The 23,896-nt window shown below is 40.2% G+C and overlaps 1 protein-coding gene across 4 annotated transcripts in view; it reads left to right on the forward strand.

Annotated features, from left to right (window-relative positions):
- The window catches only part of VAV3 (vav guanine nucleotide exchange factor 3), a 361,263-nt gene that overhangs the window by 140,474 nt on the left and 196,893 nt on the right, over positions 1-23,896 (forward strand). For all 4 annotated transcript variants that reach the window (XM_032302316.1, XM_032302317.1, XM_032302318.1 and 1 more), the window contains exons 3-4: positions 15,672-15,730; positions 18,088-18,153. In XM_032302316.1, coding sequence (XP_032158207.1) covers positions 15,672-15,730; positions 18,088-18,153 — 125 coding nt within the window. The remainder of the gene's footprint in view (positions 1-15,671; positions 15,731-18,087; positions 18,154-23,896) is intronic.

Raw genomic sequence — 23,896 nt, forward strand, 5'->3', positions numbered from 1 at the left:
GCTCTCTGCTCAGCAGGGAGCCTGCTTCCTCCTCTCTCTGCCTGCCTCTCTGCCTACTTGTGAACCCTGTCTATCAAATAAATAAAATCTTAAAAAAAAACACAAGGATTTAAAATTTTTCAAAACTTTGTATTTCTCCCCTCTCATTCTCCACTAACTTTTTAACCCCAAGTCAGAAGCAGTGGTGTTATTGAGATGTAATGTCATTTATCCTCAGTGCTGTGCTTTGTTTCTGTGTGTTTTTCTATTTTGAAAGTCATTCACAATGGTTGTTCACATAATACGTCTCTAATCATCCTTTCCAATTTTATTCTGGTGTTATTCATTGGAAAACCTCTCCTGGGCCAGAGTTCTAGTTGGTCTTGACTCCTTTTGCTTTTGGGAGCCCTAGGAGTACCTTGTTTTTAGCCCCTCACATTTGACTGCAGTGGGTTATTGACACGTCTTTCTCTTTCCCATGATATTGGGAACTCCTTGAGCATCTTACGGTTCCTTTTCTCCCTTCCACCGACGGGAATTTATGGCACATGCAGACGCTCAGTAAATATTTATTATGTGAAGGATGATGTGAAAACTAACAAAATAGTAACTTTCCAAGATTGAGTATTACTGAAAGGCAGACTGGTGTTATAAGAAAGCTAAAGCGGGTGAATGTGAGTCCCCCTGCCAGCTGTCAGACTGCTCATGTACTTCCTCCCAACACTGCTTCCTCCATTGTAAAAGTGGCCTAATTCCTACCTCATAGGTTCTTATAGAGTTCCTGACACATGGTAGCTCTGAAAAATGATTGCTAATTTTAAAATTCATACTTTATACATTTTCATGACCTTAGGCCTTTTATTATCCCACCTTGAAGTCATACTTTATATTCTTACCTTTTTAAAAAAGATTTATTGATTGATTTTATTTTTATATTTTTGTTTTTTAAAAATTTATTTATTGGACAGAGAGAGTACAAGTAGGGAGAGCAGCAGGCACGGGGAGAGGGAGAAATAGGCTCTCCGCTGAGCAGGGAGCTGGATGTGGGGCTCAATCCCAGGATCTTGGGATCATGACCTGAGCCGAAGGCAGCGGCTTAATCGACAGAGCCACCCAGGCTTTCAGTGTATAAGACCATATGATTTTGGAGAAACAGAGAAAGAGAGCACTAGTGGGAGGGACAGAAGGAGAGAGAATCTCAAGTAGGCTCAAACAGATTCCACGTTGAGCGTGGAGCCTGATGCAGGGCTTAATCTCTCGACCCTGAGATCATAACCAGAGCTGAAATCAAGAGTCAGATGTGTAATTGACTGTGCGGCCAGGTGCACCTATTTTTTTACTTTTAAATTTATTTTAGGGGCACCTGGGTGGCTCAGTTGGTTAAGCAACTGGCTTCAGCTCAGGTCATGATCTTGGAATCCTGCAATCGAGTCCTACATTGGGCTCCCTGCTCAGCAGGGAGTCTGTTTCTCCCTCTGACCCCTCCCCTTTCATGTTCTCTCTCTCAAATAAATATGTAAAATCTAAAAATAAAATAAAATATTTATTTTACTCATTAGAACCAAAAAGCAGATAGACTTGATTGAATTAAACTATTTAATATTTTGAGGAGGAGAAGGTAAAAGGAAGTCATATAGTGGTGGCAAAAAATTTTAATCAGTGTGCACTTTTGATATGAAAAAGGCTCTTGTGGTAGATTTGTATAAATATACTTAGGTTTTTGATTTGTCTTGTTTTACAAACAAGTTCATTTTTTGAGTTGCACTTCTCAGACTATTGCAAAAATTATTGACTCTGCTTTGATTCCCAGGAATTTGGGAAGCATTTCTTTTTACATACACCTTATAACCATTATGTGCAAGTCTTTGTTGCTTATTTAGTACATGGCTATATGTCCTCTCCCTTTAGGGGTCAAGGATCAAAAAGTTGTACCCTTCATATATTGAGAGAATCAAATTTTTACATTTTAGTAGAAAAAGAATAGACTTTCCACAGAATCATTTGCATCAACTACTGGACTACATACGGCCAGTTCGGCATACTGGTGTAACATCTCGTTTCTAAGAGATCTGGTCCCTAAAAAAATAGCATGCAAGTTGTGCCACTCTTGGCTCACTGTTAGGAGTTGAGGCTGTGGCAGCTTAGCTGAGTAGAGTGGAGGCTGAAGATCTAGCTCACCCACCATTTTGGAGCGGAGAGCCTGGGGCCAGAGAAACAACACATTCTGTCTGGGTCTCACTGCACATCACAGCCAGAATGAGAAATTAAGTTCTGTGCAGTCCCATGCTGGGTACAGGATTTTTTGAGACAGTGCCATGAGGCCGTTTTGGAAGAACCACTTTGTACCATTTGATGCCAAGGAATTTTCTGATGGCGGCCTGAAAAAAATAATGTTAAGCTTTTCTGTTGTTTTGGCTTTTTTGTTTTGTTTTGTTTTTTAATTAAAACAATCAATGATCCCATTTCTTGAACTTTTACCTCCCACCTTAGGGTGGAATCTGATGACATGGGAGTTAGGGATGAGGTGAAGAAGCAGTCAGGAGGGTTGTTTCGTTCATTACTTCTTAATAAGCATCGCTGTCCCGCGCCGCCTTATCAGAGTAACTGTTTTGTAACTTCCAGTTCAAGATGGCCCTTTGGACAAATCCTGAGGTTCTGAATATTTGACCGTTTTCAGGGCTGTCTGCCAGCCCAGGTTCCCTCTCTCTATACAGCAGTGAAAGACTCATGACTTAGGCACTTTTTTTTTTTTCTTTAAAAGATTTTATTTACTGAGATATAGTGAGTGAGCACATAGGTGGGGTTGGGAAGGGGAGAGGGAGAGGCAGAGGAAGAGGGAGAAGTGAGCCCAGCAAGATGCTGGGCTCAATCCCAGGATTCTGGGATCATGACCTGAGCTAAAGGCAGACCCTAACTGACTGAGCCACCCAGGCGTCCCATGTAGGCATATTTTAATAACTGGATATAAATGTTTGAATCTCGGCTGCCACTCTAAGGTTTTATTCTCTTAGTTCAGGTTGCTGTCACATACTCTCTGGGAAAAGAAACTTAAAAGATCATCTACATTTTAAAACCTCTTAAATATTATATTTTGACAAGGTATTTATTTGGGGGGGGGGTGTTTGGGAAGGAAGATGATAAAAAGAAAACTATCAAAACAGAAATACTAGATCTGCCATTGCGCAGAAACCAGTATTAAAGTAGATCTGGCCTGATGCTCCCTAAGGAATTTTATTACTTAATGTGCCATAGGGATTTTTTTTTTTATTTTTTTTTTAAGGTTATTTATTTATTTATTTGACAGAGAGAGATCACGGGATTTTGATGTGGTATACTGGGTCATGAAGGGTGCCATCATGGTAAGGGTTTAAAGGCCATAATTTTCTAAGTTATTTAGACATGAGTTATCATGGTCATTCCATCTGTACACAAATATTTTCTCACTCAGGAGATCTCCTTTCCTAGAGACTGCCAGGAGGCAAATTGGCTTTGCAGATGAAACCAAGCATCCCCTGGCAGTTAGGCAATGTTGTCTGGTCCCTTCGATGTCTAAGTGTGTTTTCAAAGGTTGGTTGGAAAGAGTATCAGAAGCAGCCTCTAAAGAGGGAGGCTGATGGCTCCCCAGATAAATCTGATGAAGAATTTTGAACTTTGGTGACTTTATTTGGTCCCCCAGTGAACTGTACTCATTCTTCCAGGTGAAATGCTTCATCTGAGGTTAACCTGAGACAAAATGTGAAACAATCAAGTGTATCCCAGAAAACACTTGGAACCAGGACCATCAGAGTGTGGCCCACAGACTCACTGGAGTCATCATGCCCCTTCGGGCTGATCTGCATTTCTATAGCCTTTGATTATTCTCTCTGATAAGTACTAGACCTTAGGGGAAATTCAGATTGTCTTGGATTAACAGGTGGAGGAGCTAATGACCAAAAAGTATTCCTTTCTTATTGCAAAGGAAAAAGAATTCTTCCTGGACTCTTAAGGTTAAATGCTTTTCAAGATTTAAGGGCCACAGGTTACAGAGGTCTAAAGCAAGTTACACTGCTTCAAAAATAACTAAGAAATTCAGCTGTTGTTACTCCTGAAGAGAAGATCAGCAAGCATGTGGCATGAAAGAGGGAAGTGACCTGAAAGTGAAATTAAATAATAAAAATAAAAGTTCATCTTTACTTTTGTCTTAAATCATAATGCAAGTGAATTTGAAAAAGCTGATTAAATGCAATATAATTTAGGCGAAAAGGAAAACTTAACATATCACGGTTATGCATGATTCTCAGCAAAGGCTGAAAAGTTGAAAAGCAATATGAAGGGAAAAAAAAACTGAATAAGTGTATTTCCATAAAAACCTTATCTTCGTAGTGCTGATCCATGTATTCCCATAAAAACCTTATCCTAGTAGTGCTGATCCACACGGCATGTGCACACACATGTACCACAAATAGTTGCACATCACTCAGTAGGAAACCAGGCTACTTGTGGGCCAGTTTCAGATTTGTGGATCCTGCCTAACACTGGTTCCATCTGCAGCCCGCAGGTGAGCTGTCCCAGTCACATGGACCCGAGGTTCCTGACCCTTCTGGGTGAGCTGTTTCGACCTTGTCAACCAGCGTGATCATTGGTCCCCACTGGGACAGAATCACATTTTTAAAAATGCCTGGATTTGAAGTTTTGTTTTGTTTTTTTTTTAAAAAGATTTTATTTATTTATTTGACAGAGAAAAATCACAAGTAGGCAGAGAGGCAGGCAGAGAGAGAGGAGGAAGCAGGCTCCCTGCAAAGCAGAGAGCCCTATGCGGGGCTCGATTCCAGGACCCTGAGATCATGACCTGAGCCAAAGGCAGAGGCTTTAATCCACTGAGCCACCCAGGTGCCCTTGGATTTGAAGTTTTCTCCAGTGCTTCATCCACACTGTAATGAACTAGGGTCAGAGCAGATTTCCCGAAATTTGCTCAAGCCACACCTGTGCCTCTGGGCTTTGGTGTCTCCAGTGATGTTCAGGAGGGTTGACCTCTTCTTTATAAGGCTTGTTATATCCTTTTCTCTCTCCCTGAAATCGATTCGCGGCAAGGCTGTTGTTCAGAAGACTTCCTAGGTTTAGGCTCCTTCCTCCGAGCTATTTTATGCAGCCAAGGTTAGTATTCTTAATGCACTGTTTCTTGATAGTTCAACCTCCAGCTCGCAGATCTTTGCCGGCTCCCCATACAAATAATAAAGGCAAACTCCCTAGACAGGCACTCAAAGCTGTCTGCCTCCAGCTGCCTCTGCAGCCCATTTCACACTCATCCAGTGAGTGTCCTCAGGGCCAAGCCAGGCCTGTGACAGGATGAATGTCCTTATGGGTGGCCATCAGATGGAGAGAAGAGTCACCTAACTGATGTGTATAGACATTGGGGGTATGTAAAGTGGAAAAGGCCTGTGTGTGTGGTGGTTTCTTCCTCTCCACAAGGGCTCACTACTCCATTTTGGGGTCTCTCCAGCTTCTGCTTCCACTAGAAAGGGCCGTGAGCATCTAGAAGTATAGGCACTGGCTCTTTGGCCACATGAAGTTGTGAGGTCCTTCGGTACCATGTCCCTCTTAAAATTCCACCTCCATTTGTAAAATGAGGGGTTCGGTGCAGTCTTCCTTTCACAATGGATCTGTTTTCTGCCATCCCTGAGTGCCGAAGTGCTCTGTCCAGACTTCTGCCATCCCCTCTTGTAGCCCTTAACTACCTGTGGCTATTGAGTATGTGAAATGTGCCTAGGTGAGCTATGTTTGGAAAGCACACACCAGATTTTCAAGATTTAGTCCTAAAAAAAATTATAAAATGTTTTGATTTCTATTTTGATTACATTGTAAAATGATAAATCACAGATATAATGAACTAAATAAAACATATGATCAAAATTAATTTCACCTCTTTTTTTCTAATGTGGCTTCTTAGAATTTTAGAGTTGAGTATATTGTTCCCATGTTTCTATTAGTCAGTGCTTGTTCTAGAAACTTGATTTCTTATATGATGAAGGAATAATTTACCTGCTTTATAATTGTTCAAGCACATGAACTTCCAAGAAGTATGAAATGACCATTGTTACCAGACTAGCCAGAACAAAGAGATGTGTGGGGAGTGTCATGTCATTCTCCCAGTCTCGTAGGCAGAGGTGTAATTTTTCTTTGGTGATTTGAAATATGAGAATAACTTGCAGACACATCATTATTGTCTGTGAGCAGTTCTGGGCTGGGACTGAAAACAGGGCATTTCCAGGTTGGTGCAAGGAATGTGTTCTTCTCCACTGTGAGATCCTGTCATTCTGGCATTGCCTTTCTGTTCCTGGACTCAAGTGGTAATAGCCTGTGGGCAGCATTTGGGCAGTGGAGACATTTGCAGGAGAGTAGCATGATTTTGTACATGCACGAGGTGTGGAAAACGTGTTGACTTTGACCCAGCTCTAGGATTTGTGGGCAGCTTTGAAAATTCATTCCATTTTCCAAGTCCCTGAAGTCACATAGAACTCCCCTGCGTATTTCAGATCATGCCAACAACTTCTCCTCTGTCCTGATGCTAACACGTAGGATGTGTCTGTTTAAAGTGAGTTCTGTGAATGCAGCAAGGTCTCCCAGGGAGCTGGCAAGACACAGCTGCTCTGCTAGAGTCCTTACTGAGATGGGTTGGAGAGTAAGGCATGTATACCTACAGGGCCTGCCGTCCAAGCCCTGTGCTTGGTAGTGAACATAAAAATGGCCCCATAGGGGGCGCCTGGGTGGCTCAGTGGGTTAAGCCACTGCCTTCGGCTCAGGTCATGATCTCAGGGTCCTGGGATCGAGTCCCACATCGGGCTCTCTGCTCAGCAGGGGCCTGCTTCCCTTCCTCTCTCTCCGCCTGCCTCTCTGCCTACTTGTGATCTCTCTCTGTCAAATAAATAAAATTCTTAAAAAATAAATAAAATAAAATAAAATAAAATGGCCCCATAGTCTTTGTAGATTACATTTCTGCTCTGCATAAAGGTAGGGAATCATTTCCAAATATGGTCACATTTTCAAAACTGAAGGCTTTCTTTGAAAGCTGTGTATAAACAATTGAATTCTTTACTAATTGCCTGTTAACTTCAACGTACCCTAACACACCTGTATAAACTTCAGAGAAGCTTTGACTATCTATATGTATTCTGAGTTCTAACTAAATACTGTGCTCTGGACAGCTAACTCTGCACTGATGAACCCCAGGTTTCATCTCTGGTACTTGGACTCAGGAGATGCTTCAAAGAGTGTCTATGAAAAGTTACTTACAACCCCTTTTACTTGGTGTGAGAAAATGAACAATGCTGATTCCCGTTCACCTTTTTGTCCTGCCTGCTCTTTAGTATAAATATTTTTATTTTGACGCCATCTGTAAATTGTAGTAATATGAATTTTCTGCTCTGATAGAGTTTATGTGAGTGGTTCCAGAATCCCTCTGGATCACAGTAGGCCACGAGGTTGGACAGGGCTGGACGTGGAGGTGTGGGGAGCAGAGGAGGAGGCTGGAAGGGAACAGGGAGTGGGTCAGATCTACGGAAGACTCCCAAGTGTGGTGGTAACTTCAATCTCTTCATGGGGGGAATAGTTAAGAATTTTAAGGTGGACATAGAGGTGGTGGCTGTGTGAGGGACTTGACAGTTGTGAATTGTCACACAGCCTCTATGATAGCCAAGTAGAAGATGGGTTTCAGGGGTGTGGACCTGGCAACATGGAGACAGATTGGAAGGCTGATCTAGTAATTGAGGTAAGAAATAGATAAAGCTGTGCTAAGCCAGAGACAGGGAAGAAAGGAGGAGTTTGATCCCAGAGAGATGTAAAAGGAGGAGGTGACAGGACTTAGATCTGTGGTGTGACCGAGAAGTCCAAATCTGGAAAGTGTTCCTTGTGTCTGGCCAGATAAGGGAGAGGAGTGAGACTGTGGGCTCCCTGGGCAAAAAGAGGAGAAGCAGGTTTGAAGGAAAAGTGCTCTGTGTGAGGTCTGAGAGGCACAGAGCGCAGAGACAAGATCAGGGTGGTGTGGAGATGGATCAGGAAACAGTGTAGGTCCGTTTGGTCTAGAAAAAATTTGCTTAATGACATCATCTCCTGGAACCTGCAAAATACCCGTTGTAAGAAAAGTATTAATCAGGAAATGGCAACTATAAAAAGCTGCTCAGACAGTAACGTGCAAATGAATCTGCTCAGAACAGGGAAGTGTTCTCAGTGGAGCAGGCGAGGACAGAGATGGGTGGCTTAGAGGGTGGTAATTCTCATCCATCAGACCTCTATTAACCTGCGGATGAAGAGTCAGGGAGACTCCTGATTGCTTCTCGAGATGTATTCCAGGGTCATCTTTTCTAAAAAGCCTTTGAGCCTTCCATGCCTGTCCCTCAGGTTGAGGGGAACAGCTGGTCTGACTCTCTTCTGGGCTGCGGCTATTCTTTGTAATACCAGGTCTGTGTTTTTGCTTACTACCTGTGTGGTAGTGGGTTTTTTGAGAGGAGGAAGTGCATCATCTTCATTTTTGTTATCTTCGACATGTGCAGTGTATCCAGAATATCTAGCCCATAGTGAGTGTTCAGTAGATGTTCACAAGTAAATGTAGGAGATTTAGACACAGGGTGGTGAAGTAGGAAGAGTAGCAGTCTGGACAGAAGAGAGGGGACCTAGGTTATGACACTAATTCTGCTATTGGTTCTTTGACCTGAGCAAGCTAGTTACTTTTGCTGGACCTTGGCTTCCTTGTAGGCAAAATGAGATTGAATAGGAAGCTAGGAAATCCATATATGGTCTTCAAGAGTTCCCCGGATTTCTCGAGATGAAATGCAGAATTATGTATATTATGTATATACATACACATACACATATACATGAACACATACATATACATATATAATTTCCCCTCCTTGAGGCTTTCAAAAGGACTATGGCTTAAAATAAGAACCACTGAATAAAATGTGGTGGCTTTAAGATTTCTGTATATGGAATTGGGAGAAGTACCCTATCACTGGGTGTGAGGTTTAGCTAAAGGACTTCTTTTGAGATTGCTTTTTTTTTTTTAAATATTTTATTTATTTATTTGACAGACAGAGATCACAAGTAGGCAGAGAGGCAGGCAGAGAGAGAGGGGAAAGCAGGCTCCCCGCTGAGCAGAGAGCCCGATGCGGGGCTCGATCCCAGGATCCCGAGATCATGACCTGAGCCGAAGGCAGAGGCTTAAACCACTGAGCCACCCAGGCACCCCTTGAGATTGCTTTTAAATGACAGTCCACTTACATGGATTTTTGTATTTATTCAAAGCAGTGAGGGTGTGGAGGTGATGAAGTTTGTGGGGAGATGTATGCTAACGCTTCTTTGAGCCCATTCTTTTGCACTGTCACTTCTTAGAGCTTTTAAAATTCTATGTGAACTGTATAGATTATGGTTATTATGTGTTATCTCCATAAGTTGACTCAGCATGGGGCTTTCTTTCTTTCTTTCTATTTCTTTTTTTTTTTTTAACATTTGCTTTAGAAAGTTCAAGTGTGATTGTTTCTGGGCTCTTAGAAATACATTTGTATGACAGGAGTTTTATTTTCTGAATATTTACATGGAAAATAACAGAACAGAAAATGAATGAAGGCAAATGTTTACCATCCACAGTTCTCGTTTTTTTAAACATGATGTTATAAATGGATAAGCTTAGTGACTCTTGACCAGTATTAGCAAACACTGGCCATCATGTGCTTGAATAGAGATACAACCTAACTTATTAAATGTATGCACAGTCATTAGAAAGCTTTGTTTTCTATCTGGTGCTAACTTGAAGTAGACATCTCACATTTTACTTTCTGAAGTGATTTGCAAAGACCAAATCTTATTTTATCAATGAAGATGGTGACCACAATGGCATTAGGAAAGAGCAGAAGTATGGGACATTCTTTTATATGCATTTTATAGATAAAGATACAGGGGTAAAGGACCTCTTGCAAAGAGCATCTATTTAACACCCATGCTTACCTAACTCGTGAGAGGAGGAGCTGAGATTTGAACCCAGAAAATTGGAGTCTTAAGCTTATGCTCCTAACCAGTCCAGTATACGATTTTCGTAAAGGGAGGTTCTTTCTTTTTTTTTTCCCCCCTGTAGGGCTTTACTTTTGAAATTTTGAAACAATAAATATAGAATAATTCTTTTATGATCATCATCATTAAGGCCCATACGAACTACATATAATTTAGACCCATTTAATCTGTATAGATACTCTACTCTCTTGAACAATGTAAGTTCATTTTTTCTGATTCATAACTTTCTTGATACAGAAATATTGTTTTGTACATCTTATCTGGCTATACTCCTTTGCTTTGTCCATAGGGCAAGTGCTGGGGACATTTTCCAGCAATATTCTATAGTGTTCAAAGCAACAACCAGGTGTTTTAGGAAGGATCTCAAATGTGCTGCTAGAAATGACACTAAGCTGCGGTGTGTCTTAATGGGGTAATTTACTGTGTGAAATTAGAATTGCAAAGAAAATTAAGATAATGAATTCTGTTGATTTCCTAGGAGACTTCAGGTAAAATATATTGTTAGTCTGATAGTCACCATCTGGTTGAGTTTAGAATTAGGCTGCTTATCGGGTGCCTGGGTAATACCAGGTCTCTGGGCTGCCTCTGGGTTGCACCTGATAGAGTCTAGAAGCCTGTGCTTCCATCTGAATTACTCAGTCCATCACTCCCAGCCACATCTGAGTTACATCCTTGAGGGCTTGGATTTTTCCTCCATGACCACATGGGGTACTTGTTCTGAGCCTGTGAGAACCATTGTGGGGCATCCCTGTCTCTCGCTTCAGCTGCTGGATGGTAGCGTCACGCTGTGGTGCTGCAATGTTTTCATGAACTACTAAGCTTGACTTGTACTTGGGGTTCAGCCTATAGCCCTGGATTGCCTTGCAGAGCCCACCTTCCTGTAAGGTTCCATCCCAAGGAACTCCAGTTGAATTCATGAATCTTATTAATAGCCTTTCCATTGGGTCAGGGAGAGGAATAAGAGGTAAAACTGCAGGATAGAGAACTCAAGGAGAGAAATCCACAATTAACACTTTCTGGCAGACCTGTGTTGCTGATCCCTATGGTTCTCTGCTGTTATTGTCTATGGCCATAGCTTCCTTACCTCAGGAATGTAGAAGTAGTTGTAACATACTGCTTCTGCATGGATGACTTGTTTTAATTACAAATTACATTATCAACAGTATGAACGGGCTGGATAAGTAGAAAGTAAGAATTTCTAGAAGGCCTCATGAAGAGAGTGCTTAAAATGGGTGGCTTTATTAGTGTACAGTTCTCTTTTTGGAAACTTTTGTTTTATGGCTCTTCAACTAATGGGGATGGTAAAAATAAAATGAAGAGCTCAAGCTAAATAATAATCACCATTAGAGAGAAAAATTTGATGGAGGGGGGTTATCACTATGTATACTGCTTTTAGCTTTGAGGAGATAGGTAATTCTTTGTCCTACCTAATATTTAATTTTCATAGTGGACACCTTCTTTAATCACTCATTTATTCTCTGCTTGTGCCAGGCTAAGCTCTTTACATATCTTTACACATTAAGTATTCAGTCCTCACAACAAATTTGCAAATTAAGTATTAGTCATTCATTGGTTTGAGCAACCAGTATTTTTATGTTAAGTGGTTGTTATGACTCTGGCTGTGAACTAGGTGGTAAGAAAGAACAGTTAAGAAGCCCTTGGAGTTCTGTGCCCTTAAGGTGTTTTTCATTGTTGGATGAGAAAGACAGACAGTAAACCAGTCATTGGAATGTCTTGTTATGTTCTTAAGACACTCTTCAGGGGAGTATAGATTTGTAAAAAGTTTTCAAAGAGCAGTGGTCATACTTTTGACCTCTCCATCCCATCTGAGAATCTTTCCTACAGAAATACGTAGACACAATTGAAAAGATAACTGGCAAGGATTATAATTTCAGGATTGCTCTAGTAGCAAAATGTTGAAAAAGCTCATTGGCAGGAGAATGGTTAAATCATAATGTTGTTTACACACACTGGAATGTTGCACAGCAATAAGGTGAATGAGGTAAATCTGAATGTGTTGACAGCTGTCTGGGGTATATTGTTAGGTGACAAACTCTTGTTTTGGAAAAATCTGTATCATAGGAACATAGCACCTAAAATAACAATCATGAAGAAAAAGGAACACATTTATGCAAGAGCCACAGCAGATTTTTAGCTCTGTTCTCCTTTAGGCAGAAGGTGTGTGTATGGAGGGAACAACGTCTGTGTATTACCATGTTGTTTCAATTTGACAAAATAAACACGAGTCCTTTTCAGGTATTTTAAATAGCAAATCAATTTTTAAATAAGGTGATGTTACTAGGGCAGAGTTAAGTCCTACAGGAACACAAAGGACCCAGACTAGATTGGGAGATGTCCAAGAAGGCTCTGGTGGAGGAAATGGCCTGTTCCAATTCAGGATGTATGTGGTCAGCCATAGAGAGGGACACAGAGAGACTGAGAGCGTCTTGCTCAGGAGTATTCCAGTAGGCAGCTCTGGAGCTGGCCATCTCCGTGCTTTATTTAAAAGTTTGCCCAGATTGTCCTGGGTTGTTCTTCACTTGCCATCACAGTGCATCAGCCACTATGCCTGAATACTTCTCACCTCACATTTCCACTTCTCCTCTGTCTCTACTGCTGCTGGCTTAGACTTCTATTCTCATCTGGACGATTAAGAAAACACCCCCATAGGTCTCCAGGCCCCTTGTCTATACCCCGTGTCTCCTAAGCCTGTCTGTCCTTCACTGGGCTGAGTGATCTAAAAATAGAGTTTGACCTGGTTATCTTCCTTTTTAAACTTCGTCAATGGTCCTTCATAGATTCTGGGATCTAATCCCCCTCTTCTAAAAAGTAAGCCTACAAGAGCCCTACTTATCTCTTCCACCTTCTTCCCATGGTAACTGTTATTTAGGTTATCTGGAAATATTTTCATTTCTTTACAAATGTTGCTGCTTATTAAGCAAGGTGGTAGATGTAGGTCAAGAAAAATATCCGTGATGTGGATTTAGTAGTTGGTTGTTAGCCTATTAACTTGCAAATGTTCTGACTAGTTACCCCTTTATGAGAGTTCGTGTCTCTAATTTCATATTTTGTTGAGGTAACAATTTAGAAATTAATACATTTCAGGGAAAAGAGTCTTTTTAATGTCCTTGGGGATATTTTCTTTTGTGAATACTTTTGAATACATGTTTCTCATGTCTGGAGAATCTGGCATTAATTTGTGTACTTGTCTATTCCAAATCCGGATATGCTCCACCTTTATGGAATACACACTGTTCTAAAAACACTACATTGACCAAACAGTCTTATTTGCTTTGGCTAAACTTGGAGTTAATGAATGGACTTGATGTACAATCAGATAGACGCAGAACTGAGAGATGGTCCTAAGAGTCACTTTAAGACATGCTGTGTGTTACTCTTCCTTCCTTCTCACCTTCATTATTTTTCTATTACTGAATGGTGATAAGTAATAGTTTTAAATAGATAATAGGAGTTGGTTTCATCTTGTTGATTTTTTAGAAATATTTGTACTTTATAGACACATTTAATGTAGGACTAAAGTGATATACTATCTTCTGGCTCCCTCTGGTGGACAATTGTGCAAAAATGCAAACTGCAGTCTTACGGGTGGAAATGGGTTGTGTGAATAATTCTGATTGTTGGTGGGAAAAGGAACATAAGATACATTCTTATTTTTAGATACATCATAGTTATTATAGACAGTATCCCCAGGAATAAAATGCATTTCTATTAGGGTATAAAATAGCTGTAGTAAAATACATCATAGTAGCAACATATATGATACTAATGTTATTGTTATTTTTCTTCTTAGTAATGGCAATGCTAGATTGTATAAGATAAAATCAGAAACAGATTTCACCTCACAGCTTGAAAACAGGGCACATTAGGATAAGGCTGATGCTGAAATTTAACAGTGCCATTAATTCATGAGTCTAAATACTACTGTGCAGATTATTCCAGAATCTTCCGAAAGCTAGATGTTTCAGTAACGCATAATTTTAGAATTTTTAGCATATGGTTATTTTTATTTTGAATCAGTTTATTTTGATAAACTAATTATTCATTTGTGATCTAATTAGACTGAAGATACTTTTATCTTTATTATGGGAAATTAATTGATACCAAGTTTTATCTAGGTGGTTGTGTTTTGCTTTCATATCAAATGTTCAACAAAGTGAAACCAGGAAGAAACTGCATAGTCTTTCAATTAAATTTTATTTTATTTGCTTTTTATAATGATAATTTTATATAATACATTTGATGGGTATTATCTCATTTAATTTTTTCAGTAAACTCTATGAGGCTGATAGTTAGTTTTTGGTATTGACATTTTATAGAGGCTAGTAAAGGTGAGTTGAAGAGCCAAGGCTCAACCAGACATTCTTTCTTTAAAGTTGTATGTTTTTAACTACAACAATGTACTACCTCCTGAAGTGGGCAAGAGATAGGTGTGTGTGTGGCTAATGCTCGTATGCGACTTCTGTGGAGTGCTGGAGACCTTGCTATTGGGTTTCCACATTTGAACTGAGTAATTAGATTACCTAAGCTCTGAGATTTTTGCCTTTTTCCTTTTTCCCCTCATTTCGAATAGTCCTTATAGAAGAACCTTTTTAAGTTTTGTTTAGTTTTGGGAGTTAGGACAAATCATACCTGTTACCGTAGAAACAGGCTTCATGGGAAAAATGCATTTTAGCTCTTTGGGTTCCTTGCTAAGTCTTTGAGAGAGATGATCTTAGTTGTAAAAGTGGTAAGGAAGGGTAAAATCTCTAGATTCTAAAGTGAAAACTATAGGAGGACACAGGTAGGGAAGTCTTCATAAGGATTCTTTCAAATACATACAAATTATCAAGGGTTTAGGAAACTCTTTTTTTGCAAATACTCAGAATTACAATAAGGTAGTTTTCTTAAAGTTGGCAATTACAAAGGATAGCTATCATTTAAATACTTTTCACGTATTAGCTTTTTAATTCCTATAATTAATGATTACAAAGAAGCTCACTATGATGATAGGCAGTATCCAGATGAGAAAACCGAAGCCCAGGGAACTAAAATAGTTTGCTTGAGGTTGGATGGCTGAAGACAGGCAAAGCTAGGATTTGAACTGTGGTCTAGCTCTCGAGAGTCCACATTCTAAACCACTTAGCTATTCAGCAGTGCTGCCCAGTAGGACTCTCTGTGATGAAGATGTTTGAGGTCTGGGCAGTGCAATACAGCATCCACGGATGGCTACTGAGCAGTTGAAATGTTGCTAGTACAACTAAGAAACTTAATTTTTTGTTCTGTAAATTTTAAATAGCCTTGTTTGGCCAGTGGTTACCGTTTTGGACAGTGCAGCTTTACAAGACCTTTCCGATTCTGTAGAAGTGGAGGTACAAGACCTTTATTATTACCCTCTCTAACCTCTTGCTTTAATGATAAAGAAATGGCAAACTAGATGCTTAGTAATCTGCTTAGGGTTTCAAAGTTAAAGGATACAATTATAATCCAGGTGTTTAAAATTTTCAGAAATAGTCCTTACCCTTCTGTACTTAGTTGGTGTCTGCAAATTTAGGTTTCTCCTGCCATTGTTAATACTAGATTGTAAGACTATTAAAAAAATTCTTGTCTTTTCTGAAATACATGTCCAGTTAACACTTTTTCTTTTTTCTCAGGTTATAGAAACACTATCACGACTTTCTCGCACACCTATAGCACTGGCCACAGGAATCAGGTAAGTTTGTTTCTCTGTGATTCATGTGTTCTATTCCTTCATTGTAATAGTTATTAATGGAATGGTTACTGTTTGTAAAGCACTTTGCATGCAGAAACCATGCATGCCTCATTCACACATGTACAGTGCCTGATGTGTAAGTGCCTAATATACATTTGAAAGTAATTGAGCAACTAAGAACTTAGTTGTAAAGTTGAATAATACCCATTGGTTAAACATTCTCAACTCATGGCTGACTGTTACCAATAAGGTAACGGTTTGTTTGTTTGTTTAACAGTTTGTTAAAACTGGTAAAACAGTTTGTTTTCTTAACTTCCTTCAACATTTCATTACATATGATTCATCAAAAAAGCCCACAAATGCTTAAGTAAATAAATACCTGACAAGTTATTGTAGTACATTTACTTCCTATAGTCCATAAAAATAACTCACAACTTTAGCTAGGAGTTTAAAAAGTAATCAGACAAGTATAAAATGGTATGTGTACAAGGATGTGAGTTGAAGGATTGGTACTAAATGAAAAACTTGAAAGTATATTGGCTAAATGAATTATGACCTCTCCAGGCCATGGAGTATTATGCAGTCAGTAAGCATGGAAATAAATGCAGATAGGTATGTCATGTTCGGCTTTCCTTGTTTAAAATACTACATACTCAAGTTGGATCAGTCAGAAGTTTGTATTATTGAAATACAGAGAAACAGTTTCAATAGCCAACCATCAAGGCTGCTTGGAAATTGAATGGATATCATTTTTTATCTTGTTTCCTCAGAGCTCCACACTTTAGTCTCCAGCCATTATGGGGTTCTGTGGTGCTATGTCTCTCCCTCTGTTGTTCCTTTCTGTGTCCAGCTCACATTCAGATTTTCAGGGAGAGGATATAAAGCACTTCTTAAGAAGACTGATTGGCAGTGACCAGGCAGCCCATTCCCTGGATACAAAACACAGCGACTCCAGGAAGGATACTCTGCAGACCGGTTCTTGGAAATGGGCTATGAATTTGGCATCTTTCTACAGAAGTCATCTCTAGGCTGGATACGTGTTCAGCACCTTAAAATTTGCTCTATGCGATTCATCTTTCCATATTAATATATGGAATATATAGTATTTCCATATTAATATATATGTGTGTGTATACATACACACACACATATATATATAGTTCTATATAAACAGCAGATTTTGAAATAGCCTGATTCTATTTTTATGTATTTATGTATTTTTGGTTCTGAAAGGATATACATTAGAAGGTTTTCTTTTCCTTTTTAAATTATTCTTATCTATATTTCCAAATATTTATATAATGGACTTACATTGGTATAAAAGCATAAAAAGCATAATCAAATGTGCCTGAATTTATTTAAGAAAAAAAAAAAAGATTTTGAAACTCTGGCATTTCTCACACATTTTAATTTATTTGAAAAACGTAAGTTCCTTAAATGTCTTAAGTACTCAATTAATCCATAAATTAATATGAAAACACATTTTTCAGTGTATCAAATGCAATTTTTTAGCAATTACTAGCTCTCACTTATTATTTTGACCCTCTTATTTTTATTTTTATGAAACATGACATCCTGCCTGCATATAAAGAAAGTAAAACTTCTGGCACAATAGTATAATTATGGTTGTGTAAGATATGCATTTAGGGCGTTATGCTGGGGTTATGAAAATAGTACATAGTACATTAGGCAAAAAATTCAATGGCTAGAAATCGGAGATACACTAAACTGCTTTTCTTTTAATAGGGAATAAAGAAAACTTCCTACTCTCCCTAAGGCCTAGGGTTTACTCATTTGTCCAATAAGTGAAAATAAAAAAATATCACTTAAATAACTTGAAGTCCAAGTAGAATAGTCTGCCAGAATCAATAATCATAGGTGATGGTTGCGGATATTTTGATCTTCTAATAATTTTTATCTCTGTTAGTGGGCTGAGTCATGCAGGGATGATTGGTACCAAACCATTTGTCGGTCAGATCAGATTCCCTAAGTGGAGAGAGACCGTGCTGAAGGCAGAGGCGCTGGGGCGGCTGCCAGCTTTCTGAGCTGGGGAGCTGCAGAGCCTGCAGAAAGCGGCACGTGTGGCCTGTCCACAGCTGCTCAGGTGACAATGGCGACCACTGGTAATTGCTACAGCTCATTTGGAGTAGCAGGTGCCACAATGTTCCCAGGGGACCGCATGCACCACCACAGGATGGGCACTTTGGGAGAAGCCCAGGCTGTTTGTTAAATGCGATGACTGATCTGACCACTGTGGCAGCCAGCTGGGCTCTGCATTCAGTGAGAGCTCAATGCCCAGCCTCCTGGCTGCTTACTCATCTTTCTTGTGTGTTTTTTTTTTTCTCCCTCTCTTCCAGGCCCTTCCCAACTGAAGAGAGCATTAGTGATGAAGACATCTACAAAGGCCTTCCTGATTTGATAGAGTATGTTGGGTATCTTCAGCTAAGTTAAACCACCACCCATGTTTGCATCCTTTGTGGGTTTTAACCAGGGTTGTTAAGATAGCTTTCCGAAGCGGTAAAAAGATTTAATGATTAAGACACATAAGAATTAACCTCAAACTAGTGATGGAAAGCTTCACAAGAAAATGGGCCTCGTTGGGCTTTTAGTTCCTGTTGTGTGCCCCATGCCATGCCAGTCCCTTTGACGAGTCAAGGAACAGATTGCAATGAAGTAAAATTTGGAAGTTTCTCAAAGGCATATTCGAGATGGTGGGTGAAACTGGAATTAGACAGTGAAGGGAACAGGGATGAAGAAACAAGATCTGCTCCTGGAGTTGTAGGGCAGATAGTGCGTGCTTTGTAAGTTCAAGGAAAGGCGAGATGAGTGTGGGCTGGAGTTCTTCAGGGAGTTTCATTAGATGGTGTTTGTTCTGCAGAGACTCCTTCTGGGCTTTATTATTTAGTAGTCAGGAGAGGCAAAAGGCCCTTGCACCTGATTATCTTCTGCTGATTGACTGACTTGTGCAGATTACAAATAAATATGAAAAATGATCCCCACCCCTCAAGGAACTGATGACAAAGATCAGGCATGTTTGCAAAGAATTATAGTAAGAAATAGATTATGCTCCAAAAGGGATGCAGGTTCTGTGGAAATTCTTCTATTCATCCATCCCAGTGCACCAGCACTCCAGGCTTGTTCTTTGCTGTAGGACCTTTGCTCATTCTGCCTTTATGGCTGACCCCTCACCATTCCAGCCTTTGCTCAGATGTCCCTCCGTGGAGAGGCCTTCCTGACTACCCTCCCTAAATTGCTGCCAGCCCCTCACCTTGCTCTCTAGCTTTACAGCACTCATTTCTGCCTGAGACCATCTTTGTCGGCTTCATTTATTCTCCATCTGCTCATTAGAAGGTCAACTTTGTGAGGCCAGGGACTTTACCTTGTTCTTGGCTGTGCTCCCAGAACTTTACCCAGCATCTGGTGTGCAGTAGGTCCTTAGTAACCATTTGTTTTCTGAATGATTAAGCGGAGTTGCATCAAGCATCTCTTCTCCTGTTTGCCGGCATTCTGCTTCAGGCCTGAGCTGTCTTTTCAGTTCACACGGACTTGTCGAGTGCCTGTTTCTGTGCTAACCATGTTACACGCATTATCTCATGTCCTAACTTCAACATGATGAGGTCGATCCTGTGATCCCAACTTATGAAGGAGAAAACTGAATCATGGAAAGCTAAGAAACTTACTGGAAGTCATACAGCTAGCCAGTTTTAGTCTTCGGATTGGAACCCTGACAGTTCTTACTCCAGAGCTGAGGACTTTCCTTACTGCATGAAACCCTGGAAACTCCCTGAGTTGCCCCCTCCATGAGAACCTCCAAAAGGAGAGTAGAGGAGAATGCTGACAGGATGGCCAGGAGCTTGTCCCAGAACGGGTGGCACTTGAATGGGCCTTGAAGTTTGATGTTTTAACTGAGGATGAAGGATCGATTTTTAGCTCCTCTTAAAACTTCCAAGAGCTCACTGATTGTGAGCAAGATTATTGCTGATTGTCTCACTGAATTGGCTGTAGTCTTCATAAAGTGGCTATAATTTTCTGGTAATATAACCAACTCCTCTGAAGTATTAGGAAGAACATATTATTTCTTGGGGCACCTGGGTGACTCAGCTGGTTAAGTATCTGACTCTTGATTTCTGTTCAGGTCATGATCCTCAGGGTCGTGAGATCGAGCCCCATGTTGGACTCCATGCTCAGCGCAGAGTCTGCTTGAGATTCTCTCTCCCCCTCCCCCTACTTGCAATCCCTCTCTCCCTCTTTGTCTCTCAAATAAAATAAAATCTTTAAAAAGGAATATGTTATTTCTAGAGCTATTATAATGTTCTTTTTTTAAGCCCCACCAATTGTCACTTACATCTACTAACTTTCATAGCCTCCCCTCCTCTTGTTGTGTTGATGTCAGGATAAATCCTGTGAGGACGTGCACCCCAAGCCAAGTTTGGAAAAATCTGGGCTCCTGAGCCAGCTGCTCTGAGACACCAGCTCAGGGTCTGGGAAATGCAGTCTGCTTCAACTCTCCACCTGGTGGTGGAAAGTCCAAACGTGGTGGTATTCCTACAAGTGCTCGCCTTTGGTTTTCAGTCTTAGCTTTGGTATGATCTCTGTGGGCTCATATCTTTAAGTCTGACTTTTGGGATTGAAATCACCCCAACGAAAGCCCTTAGAGACAATATTGCCCTCCCTACTGCAGAGGGAATCATTCTGTTCTCGTGTGGAGAGAAACAGAGAATGCCGCAGAGAGGTTGTGAGATGGCAAGGCTGCACAGTGTCTGCTTTTTCTACCTTTATCGGGGTGTTATTCACAGCCTGGACATATAGATGACCTGGACACAGGAAAAGTAATAAAGATTAATAGATATTAATAAAGATCATATATAATAATATATTATATTAATTAATATAATTAATCGCTTAATAAATATAATAATTAATCACTTAATTAATTAATATAATTAATTAATATAATAAAAATTAATAAAGATTATTGTTGATTTGTTGACCATTTGAAGAATCACAGTCATCCTTCCCCTGGCATCCCCCTGCTTCCCCACAGCCGCCCCGGCTCATTTTATGCAGGTCAGGAATTCTTGACCAAACTGTTAGTAATAGAAGCTGCCTTAGTATGGGATTGAATAACAAAACTCAAAGAATTTTAGCCCAATCTTGGGTGTGTGTATGTGTGTGTGTGTGTGTGTACACATACACACATGCATGTGTGTCACTCATACAGTTCTTCTTTAAAAGCTTTTTTCCAGGGGCACCTGGGTGGCTCAGTGGGTTAAACCTCTGCCTTCGGCTCAGGTCATGATCTCAGGGTCCTGGGATCGAGTCCCGCATTGGGCTCTCTGTTCAACGGGGAGCCTGCTTCCTCCTCTCTCTCTGCCTATTCTGTCTACTTGTGATCTCTCTCTCTCTGTCAAATAAATAAGTGAAATCTAAACAAACAAACAAAACTTTTTTCCAGTTTTATTGAGAAATCTATATCCTTGTGTAAGTTTAAGGAGTACAACATGATAGTTTTATTTACATATATTGTGAAATAATTACCATATAGGGTCAGCCAACATCTGTCCATCTGGTATAGATACAATTAAAAGAAAGAAAGAAGAAAAGGTTAAAAAAAAATTCTCCATATGGTGAGAACTCTTAAGATTTACTGTTTTAACAACTTTCCTGTGTACCATGCAGCAGTGTTGGCTGTGGTCAGAATGTCATACATTCCATCCCTAGTCCTTATTTACTGGATTGATAGAAGTTTGTACCTTTTAACTACCTTTCTCCAGTTATCCCTACCCGTCTCCTCCATCTCTGATCTCCTTCAGTCTGATCTCTTTTGCAGTAAGGTTTTTTTTGTTGCTGTTGTTCTGTTCTTTGGAGTTTTGTTTTTGTTTTGTATTTTTTTAGATTCCACATATAAGTCAGATCACACAGTGTTTGTGTTTCTTGGTCTTATTTCACTCAGCATAACGCCCTCAAGGTCCATCCATGTTATTGCAATTGGTGCAATTTCCTCATTTTTTTTTATACTGAATCATATCCCATTGTGTGTGCGTGTGTGTGTGTGTGTGTATCACACACTGCAACTTCTTCATGCATTCATCCATTGGTGGACATTGAGGTTTTGTCCAGGTCTTGGTTATTGTAAATAATGCTGCTGTGAACATGAAGGTGCAGACTTCATTTTGAGTTAGTGTTTTTGTTTCTTTTGGATATATTCCGAGAAGTGGAATTCCTGGATCATATGATATTTCTCTTTTTAATTTTTTTTAATACAAATTTTTTAAATTTATTTATTTTCAGCATAACAGTATCATTATTTTTTCACCACACCCAGTGCTCCATGCAATCCGTGCCCTCTATAATACCCACTACCTGGTACCCCGACCTCCCACCCGCCCCGCCACTTCAAACCCCTCAGATTGTTTTTCAGAGTCCATAGTCTCTCATGATTCACCTCCCTTCCAATAATAAAACTGGGGGCATCATGTTACCTGATTTCAAGCTTTACTACAAAGCTGTGATCACCAAGAAAGCATGGTACTGGCATAAAAACAGACACATAGACCAGTGGAACAGAGTAGAGAGCCCAGATATGGACCCTCAACTCTATGGGCAAATAATCTTCGACAAAACAGGAAAAAATATACAGTGGAAAAAAGACAGTGTCTTCAATAAATGGTGCTGGGAAAACTGGGCAGCTATATGTAGAAGAATGAAACTCGACCATTCTCTTACACCGTACGCAAAGATAAACTCGAAATGGATAAAATACCTCCACGTGAGACAGGAATCCATCAGAATCCTAGAGAACATAGGCAGTAATCTCTTCGATATCAGCCACAGCAACTTCTTTCAAGATATGTCTCCAAAGGCAAAGGAAACAAAGGCGAAGATGAACTTTTGGGACTTCATCAAAATCAAAAGCTTCTGCACAACAAAGGAAACAGTCAAGAAAACAAAGAGGCAACCCACCAAATGGGAGAAGATATTTGCAAATGACAGTACAGACAAAAGGTTGATATCCAGGATCTATAAAGAACTCCTCAAACTCAACACACACAAAACAGACAATCATATCAAAAAATGGGCAGAAGATGTGGACAGACACTTCTCCAATAAAGACATACAAATGGCTATGACACATGAAAAAATGTTCATCATCACTAGCCATCAGGGAGATTCAAATTAAAACCACATTGAGATGTCACCTTACACCAGTTAGAATGGCCAAAATTAACAAGACAGGAAACAACATGTGTTGGAGGGGATGTGGAGAAAGGGGAACCCTCTTCCACTGTTGGTGGGAATGCAAGTTGGTGCAGCCTCTTTGGAGAACAGTGTGGAGATTCCTCAAGAAATTAAAAATAGAACTTCCCTATGACCCTGCCATTGCACTCCTGGGTATTTACCCCAAAGATACAGATGTAGTGAAAAGAAGGGCCATCTGTACCTCAATGTTTATAGCAGCAATGGCCACGGTGGCCAAACTGTGGAAAGAACCAAGATGCCCTTCAACGGATGAATGGATAAGGAAGATGTGGTCCATATACACTATGGAGTATTATGCCTCCATCAGAGAGGACAAATACCCAACTTTTGTAGCAACATGGATGGGACTGGAAGAGATTATGCTGAGTGAAATAAGTCAAGCAGAGAGAGTCAATTATCATATGGTTTCGCTTATTTGTGGAGCATAGCAAAAAGCATGGAGGACATGGGGAGTTAGAGAGAAGGGGGTTGGGGTAAATTGGAAGGGGAGGTGAATCATGAGAGACTATGGACTTCTTAATTTTTTTTTTAAAGATTTTATTTATTTATTTGTCAGAGAGAGAGAGAGAGGGAGAGAGTGTGAGCACAGGCAGACAGAATGGCAGGCGGAGGCAGAGGGAGAAGCGGGCTCCTTTCCCTGCCGAGCAAGGAGCCCGATGTGGGACTCAATCCCAGGACGCTGGGATTATGACCCGAGCCGAAGGCAGCTGCTTAACCAACTGAGCCACCCAGGCGTCCCTCTCTTTTTAATTTTTTGAGGAGCCTCCCCACTATTTTCTACAGTGACTGTACTCATATATAGTCCCACCAACAGTGTGTGAAGGGTCCCTTTCCTCCACATCCTCTCTAGGATTTATCTCTTATCTTTTGATGACGGCCATTATAACTGGCATAGGGTAATACCTC

This window comes from Mustela erminea, chromosome 10 (assembly GCF_009829155.1).
Source record: "Mustela erminea isolate mMusErm1 chromosome 10, mMusErm1.Pri, whole genome shotgun sequence".
NCBI lineage: Eukaryota > Metazoa > Chordata > Mammalia > Carnivora > Mustelidae > Mustela > Mustela erminea.